General features: G+C 53.4%; 2 protein-coding genes across 3 annotated transcripts; both read left to right on the top strand.

The window, feature by feature from the left end:
- Positions 1 to 3,059: 3,059 nt before the first annotated feature.
- Positions 3,060 to 5,631, top strand: IUM83_02751 (uncharacterized protein; the record flags this gene model as incomplete). Of its 2 annotated transcripts, XM_067926696.1 has the most annotated exons (4): positions 3,060 to 3,218; positions 3,279 to 3,326; positions 3,434 to 3,921; positions 4,008 to 5,631. In XM_067926696.1, 4 exons carry the CDS (start codon positions 3,060 to 3,062, stop codon positions 5,629 to 5,631), a joined length of 2,319 nt encoding a protein of 772 aa, XP_067784061.1. The 2 variants fall into 2 exon arrangements, with proteins under 2 accessions (XP_067784061.1, XP_067784062.1); XM_067926695.1 differs by having other exon boundaries at positions 3,060 to 3,326.
- A 403-nt stretch (positions 5,632 to 6,034) lies between these two features.
- IUM83_02750 (putative copper-transporting ATPase) lies at positions 6,035 to 9,334 on the top strand (the record flags this gene model as incomplete). The annotated part of the gene is made up of 1 exon (XM_067926694.1): positions 6,035 to 9,334. One exon carries the CDS (start codon positions 6,035 to 6,037, stop codon positions 9,332 to 9,334), a length of 3,300 nt encoding a protein of 1,099 aa, XP_067784060.1.
- Positions 9,335 to 10,355: the final 1,021 nt, after the last annotated feature.

Genomic DNA, 10,355 nt, shown 5'->3' with positions numbered 1-10,355 from the left:
TTTTCGATTGAACAATGTGTACGTCCCGAACTCAATCGTATCACCAGGGGAGCTGACACTTGGTCAACACTGGTACAGCGTGACATCCCTCCGCTTCAGCGTCAGCACCTCGTTAATTCAGCACATATCATAAAAAGTAAACAACGATACAGCTTTGAACGAAATGGTGCAGTCATCACTGAAGCTTTCCGAAAAATGCGGAGATTCCAGAAAAGAATGTAGCACATCAATCATCTGCAAAGAGATCGGGACTGCTTTTGCTTGCACATACTCAGTTGCCTTTCTCTTCTTGAGAACGCGCATGAACTGATGTACTAATGGATCCCGAGCTGGATTACCGTAACCACGCTTACAGCCTTGTTCGTCTTCACGCACACCCCACTTATTCACGTCCGTGCCATCGCTGTTCTCGTAAGACGAAAAATAGCTAGCGACCGCAGATCTTGCTTTCTCCGCTGTTTGCAACGATACCGAAGAAGACACGGAAATACTTTGCAGGTACGCCACTAACACAACTGTCAACTCGTGATAGCGCTCCTTATGTGGGTCTGGATATCCATTGACAATGCAGAACTCGGCAAACTTATTGAAATTTGCCTCGTAGACGGGTTGCGTCACCTTCTTGATCACTTCCTTCGCAGTTTTCTGGCCTTCTTTAGCTAGCTCTTGGACTCCCACCGCTCTTGGGACAGAAATGCTAGAGTGAACACGTGGCGCACAGGCTCACTGAAATCGCACTTAAGCAGAATAGGTGTACATTTCGGTATGCCTCGTACATTTCAGTATGACTCGTACATTCCTGTATGACTCGTACCGTTCTGTATTAACTAGATCACCCAAATGTCGGAATGAGTTTTAGAGTGGCTTTTGTTTTTTCTAGAAAAAATGTAGATGATTATCATTTCGTACTTAGCATGATTGATTTTTATTGGCCAAATAACACAAAACAACGCCAAACGTTGTTTCAACCATGAGGAAGTTGCTTCCTCGTACGGAATCAACGACCGATGGCGCGTGAAAATCAATCTATAGGGTTAGGTCATTTTACATAGAAATAACAAGATGCTGCCCAGTAGAGGCCACTATTCGAGTGTTGTTTCAGGAAGAGTAAGCTCTATATATGGAGAAGGCTAGAGCAATCGAAGATGAAACCGGCTCACGGGGATGGCTGTCACGGCCCTCAAAAATCCCCAAAGCGCCGGGGGAAATTCCAAATTACGTCCGTAATTTTGGACTAATTCCAGAATACGTACAGTATTTAACAGGAGAGTGCACTAATAAGTAGCGTTAAATTACTGTCCGCAGTAGCAGTAAGGTAGCCAGCCAACCACGGAACGCTTAGACCAGAAGGAAATCATGGTACCGTTCTAAGAACTACACAACAGGAAGTTGATAAAGCGCTTGCCAACGGTGAAGACGTATCCCATGACAGGAGAGGAAGTCCGCGGTTGCAGGGTGCTCTTTCAGCGCCCGCCCTACTATTCCACCTCACAGAGGTTCTCTCTCCTTTAGTGTACACCTTTTTGTAGTGTGTATGCAACATGCACCATGTATACATTATCATGCAATGGTATCGTTGCTAGATGTACTCGTAGCGATGTGACGGACCAGCACGTCAATACAAATACATTCGAATGTACTCTAGGTATCTATCTCACGAAGGCTGCGACCAATCTATCGAAAGGATTGTAGAAGTAATATAGCGGTTTGTGCTTGTTATACAGTACGAGTTTTATCACAAGGTACGTTTGGATCACAAAGCCTTCTATTATGGTGATTACGGTTCTCTACGGATGTCTTCAGTCAAGATTACGGACGTAAATGGGGATTTCCCAAACGGCTGCTACGAAGTGGAAGAAAGTGACCCGCTGAGGCAATACGGTAGCTACGAAGATACGAAGATGTGTTTAGCCTCACAGCATAGCTGGGAGAGGGAGGTCTATCCAGTGAACCTAGAAGCGCGAGCAGCAAACGCATCTACAAATATGAAGCCGCGAATTTGGCGGGTTTGCTTTCATCCTCTCCCTGTAAGAATCGATTCTCTACCGATAAACTCCTAATACTTAGATAATACCGAAAATATACTGAAACTGTATATTTTCGGTGTATAAATTGAGCTTTTTCGATGATATGACAATTATTTGCGCGAAAAGGAAATAAGTCGACACAAGACAAACCTACCCCTCAAACGCGAGGATTGGTTGAAATGCTGCATCGATCCACAAATTATTTAAACAAGTGGGGATTGGATGGAGCAAGTGCACAAGCTAATGATAGGGGTCGGGTGTCTGGCCAAAGAATACATATCCCACTGTACAATACTACTGTACACTAATGCCTAGACGAGTATTCGTCTACCGGTATGATTGAGAGTCCTGGCATAAAGTCACAGCCACACGAGGCGAATCTTCTAGAATTCTCCCCACAAGAGTCCGCGGAATCGCTCGTCCACGATTACATGTACCTAAGTAATCCTGTACATCACCATCGCCAGTTTCATGGTTATAATCCTGACCTCCACCACCTGCCAAAAAAAAACACAAGGCACTCAAATGTTGCAATCGTCGGTGAATCCGAAGCATCCAGCGAAGTAAAAGGTAAAGTAATAACACCAGTGGGCACTCCTTTGATGCGCGTTTGTAAAGCCCGCGTTGATCACATGGTGACCGCTCCAAGCACGAAAACGCCCCCGACGGCGCGGCGCCGCGCCATATACGGAGAGCTGGCTGTTGCTTATCCGCTTGGCGTCCAAGCAGCTGGCGGTTGCCTTTGCTCTTGGGTTTGTATGGCGAGGGGTACAGAGGGGGTACGCTCGGGGGTACATCTGGCGCAGAGAGCCGGATTGTGTCGGCGGGTAACCGGGGCACTCCGACGTTCGGCGGAAAAGGAGCGAACGCCAACCGCCACACGCGTCACCTGTTGCAGCATTGTGCCCCGGCCGCGCCTTATCCGAGCATTTGCCTTTGCATTTGACGGCGCCGACCGAGTGAAGCTCCTGCCGGTCTCTGTCGGCTGGGCGCTGGCTGTTCGCATTTTCTAATCCCCCGCCAAGGCCGGCCATGAGCATCAGCGTCAGCCGAGAGTCCATCTCCAAGCTCATGGGCGAGCTCGTGGAGACCTTCCCCATGGAGGCCGAGGGCCGCTCGTCCATCTCGGACTTCGGCAAGCTGCTCTTCACCGAGGGCCAGGCCAGCAGCGCCGCCAAGGCCGACGGCCAGGCGCCCACAGCGGCGCCCACACCCGCTGGCAGCAAGCCGGCGTCGGCCACCGGCAGCAAGCGCGTGTTCACAGAGATCAAGGGCGTGCCCCGCCAGAAGCAGCACGACGTACGTCGGCTGTAGAGATGTAGAACCGGCCGAGTAGAGCTGACAGAGCTGTTCTTGTTATTGTTGCTACTGCTGCTGCTGCTGCTGCTGCTTGTCGCCGGCCACAGATCATGAAGACCAAGGACAAGGCCGTGCCCAAGCGCTGGACGCAGGAGGAGGACGACAAGCTGCGCGAGGCCGTGGGCCGCCACGGCGAGCGCAACTGGAAGTCCATCGCCGAGGAGGTGCCCGGCCGCAACCACACGCAGTGTCTGCAGCGCTGGACCAAGGTGCTGGCCCCCGGCCTGGTCAAGGGCCACTGGCGGCCCGACGAGGACGAGCTGCTGAAGGAGCTGGTGGCCGAGGGCCGCAAGAACTGGGGCCAGGTGGCCACGCGCATCCCCGGCCGCACGTCCAAGCAGTGCCGCGAGCGCTGGTACAACCACCTGGACCCGAGCATCGTGCGCGGCGAGTACTCGCCCGAGGAGGACCGCATGATCCTGGACGCGCAGGCCAGGCTCGGCAACCGCTGGTCGGCCATTGCGGCCATGCTGCCCGGCCGCACGGAGGACGCGGTCAAGATCCGCTGGAAGTCGCTCTGCAGAGTGCGCAAGGGGTGCGTTGAGTGTGTGATGCCGGAGTTTGCAGCTCGCAATGACGCTGACGTCACGCTGACGCGCTTTTGTTGTTCATCTACTGCAGGCAAGGACGGCGCGGCCAGGCCGACAAAAACAAGATGACCCCCAAGGGCGTCATGGGCATGCCTGGCCAAATGATGCAGCAGGGACCCGGATTCGACGGCGGCATGGTCAAAAGCGACGAGGTGGCAGCTTTCTCCATGCACCAGCAGCAGCAAGGAGCTCAGATGGTGCGCCTCCCCAACGGCCACGTGGTGCCGGCAGGGAGCATGCAGGCGGGCGGCCAGCATCACCCGAGCATGAACATGATGGGAGGTATGGGAGGCAACGGCATGATGTACACGAGCGATATGAGCGGCGGCGGATACGACCCCACGATGGCGCACTACCGGAAGCCTCCCATGCAGCAGCACATTATGAACAATGGCTACGGCCACTCGTCGATGCCCCCGTCAGGGTCTATGCCCGGCAATAACTCGCAAGACTACGATCGTAGGCCTAACATGGCAAACTCGTCATCCAACGGAATGTCAACAACGCCTTCGCATCAGGATGGATACCGCCAGGGTTACCACGGACAGTCTTCAGGGTATGGCTCCAACATGAACGGCGGCATGTACTCCACGGGATCTTCAACGCCCAGTGGAAACATGAACAACGAGCCGATGTATGGCGCCGCTCCACCGATGAACTCGTACCGATCGGGAGGAGCGATGTACGGCGGCTCACAGGCGCCTTCTCATCAGCCTCAGCAGATGTCACAACACTCGCCGCACCCGCAGATGATGTCTTACAACTATAGCATGCCACCAACGCCGAGCTCATCGGAACACATGAACGGTGGGCCATCTTCGGACAACGCGATGCTCTCCAACAACAATGGTATGAGCAACCCCGCAACTGCATTCGTGCAGCAACAACACCAACGACACCAGCAGACGCACCAGTACGTGGATCGGGCGCCGCCTATCCCGCCTCACATGCAGCCGCATCATGCCCAACGGCATATCCCTGCTCACGATCAAGACCAGCCCAATCCAGAGCAGGAGCCTCCGTCGTCTCACCGACCGCAGGATAAGCGGCCAATGTCGAACGGTGTGCAGGAAGAGGAGGAGCCGCGAGTTGCGCAAATGCACGCGCCTTCTTCCCACCCCATGGCCAACCCAGCCGCTATGTTTGCTCGCAGTCAAGCTGCCAAGGCGTCTCCTTCTGCTGGCAACAGCAACCCTGTGGCTGCCTTCATGCAGATGCAGCAGAATCAGCAGAAGCGCAAGGAGCAACCTCAGGGTGGTAGCAGGATGCACCACCAGGCCGGCCCACAGAAGCCCTTCAACCCGGCAGCGGCTTTCGCGCAGAGGTTCCAAGCAGGCCAGAGGCCGCCGATGCCCAGCAGCAATGCAGGCTCCACCAAATCTAACGACGACACCGATGACGATGGTGACAACAGAACGAACGAGCCGTCGCTCAAGAAGGTCAAGCCGAGGCTCAGCATCGATGCTGCTCGCGCGTCGGCCGCTCGGCGGCTGCGGAACTCCGGCAATGGCGGCAACCTGGGCCGAGGCAGCCTGGATGTGTTTTTGAACGAGATTGGCGACGTCGGCCGGTTGTCGGACCTGAAGATGGACGAGTTCCAGACGCTGGACGAGCTGTGGCGAGTCTCGGGCGACATGGACCGGCTATCGTTATGAGCTGGTTCGGTCAGGAAAAGTAGGTTCGTTGCCCACCTGCGGCTGCTAAACATCGGTTTTGTTCGTGTAGACTTGCTTGCTGTTCCTCCTGGTTGTTTCATGGTCTTTAGCGCTGATGCTGGACGTGTTGCCGTGCCCCAGGTTGGCGAAACACGTAAGCCTCTGATAGTCGTGTCGGGGCCCTCTACTGTGTAAGCGCCTCGTCACAGACATACCGCATCCCACTCTTGTCAAGCTCTTTCTGCGTGTTGACGTCTTCGATGACGTGAACCGACAGGTGATACCGGGTCAACTTGACCCGGTCAGCTCTGCGGGTCAAGGCGCAGGACTGGCCCAGTTCCGCGTCGCCGGTAGCGGAGCCGCTCCCCATTGTACAATTTGCATCCGTGTACACAAGCTCGAGATGAAGACGGCTGGGAACGGCGACGATCAAGAGCTGCCTCCTCCACCAAGTCTCGACAACGGAGGCCGCATCGTGCACCTCACGGTCACCGGCATGAGCTGCAGGAGTTGCGCTCGAAAGGTTCAAGACGCACCGAAGGCCGTGCAGGGGGTCACCGACGCCACGGTAGACTTCGAGACCAAACAGGCCACCGTCTTCGTGAAGACAGACAGCGAGCTCACCGAAACCGACCTGGTTGCTGCGGTGAAGTCCGTCGGGGACAAGTACTCCGCGACTGGGGCGACGCGCAAAATTGTCCTTGTCATTGAAGGCATGAGCTGTGCGAAGAAGTGCGCGCGCAAGGTGCAGCAAGCTCTCAGTGCGGCGGAAGGAGTCGTGGCGGTGTCGGTGGATTTTGCTGCCAAGACCGCATCTGTCGACGTGGCTCTTGACAAGCAATTCGACGATAAAGAGCTGCTGCAGGTAGTCCGAAGTGCTGGGACCAGGTTCGACGCTCGACTCGTTCACACATCGCTGTCAAGCGGCGTGAACACTTCGGAGAGCTCCGATACTACGCAGAAGAAGACGCTGCGTGAAAACGGCGAAACCATCTCGGACGAAATCTCGATTTTAATCGATGAGGCTGACAAGAGTGCGATCGTAAAAGCGACGTTGCTGATCGGTGGCATGACGTGCAGCTCGTGTGCGGACTCCGTCGAGGGCGCTTTGAAGCGAACAGAGGGCGTCATATCTGCGTCTGTGAGCTTTGCGACAGAGAAGGCAGTCGTGCAGTTTGACAAGGATGTCGTGAGTGTTCAAGAGCTTGTTGAATCTGTGGAAGATGTCGGGTATCAAGCCTCGTGCATGTCGGGGGATGAGAAGAACAAAGTAGGCGAAGCAACACTTTTGATCGGGGGGATGACATGCTCCTCGTGCTCCAACGCAGTCGAAAACATGCTGAAGAACACGGATGGCGTGCTGTTCGCCGTTGTTAACTTGGCTACTGAGAAGGCTGTCATTCGCTTTGATAAGACTTTGGTTGGCATTCGAACTCTTATCGAGTCGGTGGAAGACATTGGGTATGAGGCATCATTCGTGTCCGGGGCCGAGGCGCAGCACGCTCTGGGTGATCAACGCATTAGAGAGATCGCGCGGTATCGCGCCGATTTCTCTGTTGCGTTAGCCTTCACGCTCCCGATTCTACTGATAATGCTGGTGTTTGAGAACATCACGCGCTTGAAACACGGGCTAATGTCGGAAAGCCTACCTGGTCTTTCGTGGGAGGCGTTGGCCGTAGCTCTTCTCGCGACCCCCGTTCAATTCTACTCAGCTCGGCGATTCCACATGGACGCCTGGAAGGGGATGAAGAACCGTGTACTGGGCATGGCATTCCTGATATCAATGGGCTCAAATGTGTCCTACTTCTATGGGTTGTTCACGATAGTCCGAGCTATTGTGCTGGACAACGCGGGCGTCGCGAATGTGGATATGTTCATGACATCGTCGGTGCTGATTTCGTTCGTTGTGATTGGGAAGCTTTTGGAGGCGACTGCGAAAGGGAAAACGTCGGCAGCGCTGACCAAGTTGATGGATTTGCAAGTGAAGTCGGCGACGCTATTGATATTCAGCCCAGATGGATCCAGCATCCGCGAAGAGCGTGCAGTGCCGATTGAATTAGTGCAGTGTGGAGATATTTTGAAGATTGTTCGTGGTTCGTCGATTCCGACTGACGGTGTGATCGTGTACGGTGAAGGAAGAGTGGATGAATCCATGCTCACCGGCGAGTCCAAGACCATAAAGAAACTCATTGGTGATCGCGTGCTGGGGGCAACGTTGAATACGGACGGCTTATTCCACATGAAAGTCACGGCCATGGACAATGACACTGCGCTGAGCCAGATTATTCGTCTGGTGGAGGACGCGCAAACCTCGAAAGCACCAATTCAAGCCTACGCCGACTATATCTCCTCCATCTTTGTTCCAGTGGTAGTCGGCCTTGCGCTGGGAACTTTCGTCGTCTGGTATATTCTGTGTGCTCGGGATGTCGTCCCTGAACATTGGATTCCCGACTCGGACGGTAAATTCGTGTTTGCGCTGGACTTCGGGATCGCAACGCTGGTCGTTGCTTGTCCCTGTGCACTGGGACTGGCAACACCTACTGCTGTCATGGTTGGGACGGGTGTTGGGGCGGCGCACGGGGTCTTGATCAAAGGTGGTGAACCGCTGCAGGCTGCGCACAGCGTTGACACGATCATTTTCGACAAGACTGGCACGTTAACGGTGGGGAAACCTGTTGTGACAGACGTGTATACGCTTAACAGCATTATGTGCGCAGAGGAGTTAGTCATTCTTGCTGGCTCTGCTGAGCTTGGAAGTGAACATCCTCTAGGTACCGCCATCACTGATCACGCCAAGTCGATGTCGTTGTCTCTTGAACAACCGACAGATTTCCGTGGAGTTTCAGGGAGGGGGATGTCGTGTTGTGTGGGCGAACGCAACGTTATCATTGGCAACAAAACCTGGATGCAAGACAATGACATCGATGGATTGGACAGAATCGCATTGGAGCAAACCATCATCGGGTTTCAGAACGCCGGGAAAACCTCGATATACATGGGCGTCGATGGGGAACTCAGCGCGGTGTTTGCGGTGGCTGACGCCCCACGTGAGGAGGCAGTTCGGGCTCTGCGAAAGTTGAGAACGATGGGGCTGGAAATCTGGATGGTCACAGGTGACAACGCACGGACTGCATTCGCGATCGCTGAGCAGTTGGGAATGAGACGTTGCAACGTCATGGCCGACGTGCTTCCGTCTCAGAAGTCTTCAAAGGTAAAGGAACTGCAGGACCTGGGTCGCACTGTCGCCATGGTAGGCGACGGCATCAATGACTCCCCAGCTCTCGCTCAGGCAAACTTGGGAATTGCCATCGGCGGCGGTACCGAGATCGCAGTCGAAACTGCTGGCATGGTGCTCATGAAGTCCGACTTGCTCGATGTCATCACGGTGTTGCACCTATCCCGCACAATCTTTAGCCGAATTCGGCTAAATTACGTGTGGGCATTCGGCTACAACTGCCTGTTGATTCCACTGGCTGCCGGTGTGCTGTACCCTGTTGGTTTCAGTATTCCACCGATGTTCGCCAGTGCTGCGATGGCTCTTTCCTCCGTGTCCGTGGTGATTTCGTCGCTTCTGCTTCGACTGTACACGCCCCCGTTGATCGCGGATAACTCACTTGAGCGCAAAAAGAAGGCTATGCTGCCTGCCGAGCATACGTTATCTGCGCCACTGCTTGCATCCGCCACGCTCCAAGAGACCGAATAAGCAGAGATGAAATGTGGTGATCTCATACAAGTGGGACATATCTATTGCATATTTCCATTGCATTCTTACGCAGGCATTGTAGCGACGAGATAAGCAACAGCAACGACTAACTAACAACTGTAAAACTACTGTAAAAGGATTTCAGCTCGCATACTAAGTAGTATGTTAGCTGAAATCGTTTTAGTTGGTTAGAGATCTGGGACTGAAACGACGGGAAGTTACAAGAGCGCTGTCCCAGGATTTTGCATCATGCTCCCCGGGCTGAAATTGCTTTCCTGAACAGAGACTATTTGCTGCATAATTCACTAAATACTGGTACCGAAGCACGTCAACTCGAGCAAACTTGATAGCAGCTAGATTTTCGTGCATGGCACTACCGTTACAAGTATTGCCAACACTCTACCTGGCTTGAAGTACTTTGTACGTACGTACGGTTGCGGTTGTGTTGATAGGTAGGTCGACATCGACAGCAGGTTCTTGCTGTATTACAGGTCAGAGAGATGCATTGGCGGCGAAGTTGCGAAAGAGTGAATGACAGGCCACACCATTGATTACCCGCATCATGGTTGAACAATAGCTTTCGAATATAAGTGCTACTCGCTTCAACTCGTTGGCCTTTTGTGGGAATAGATTTTTGAGACTCCGTCGATCCCTCAGCGATGCTTGGAAAGAGATGGGGAACCGCGTGTTAGGCATGACTTTCCTGATATCAGCGGGCTCAAACATGTCCTAATTGTTTGTTCACTATAGTTCGCGCCGACAGGACCATTACGTCGTCGGTGCGGATTTCGTTGGTTGAGCTCGGGAAACGTTTAGAGACAACTGCGATAGGGAACACGCCTGCGCCGCTGGCTAAATTTCCCAAGCACGCTTAGTTTTTAGGGGAAATGAATGAAATACCCCTGGTAATTTAAACGTTTAATGAAATGCCTTTCATAATGTAAAACAAACTTAAGTAATGAAATTCCCCCAATATATTAACGAAGTACCCTCATTGATTTTTTTAAAGTTTAAAATCGTT

Source organism: Phytophthora cinnamomi (assembly GCF_018691715.1).
Source record: "Phytophthora cinnamomi strain GKB4 chromosome Unknown Contig92, whole genome shotgun sequence".
In the NCBI taxonomy this organism is placed as follows: domain Eukaryota; phylum Oomycota; class Peronosporomycetes; order Peronosporales; family Peronosporaceae; genus Phytophthora; species Phytophthora cinnamomi.
This window is presented reverse-complemented; position numbering and strand designations above follow the sequence as displayed.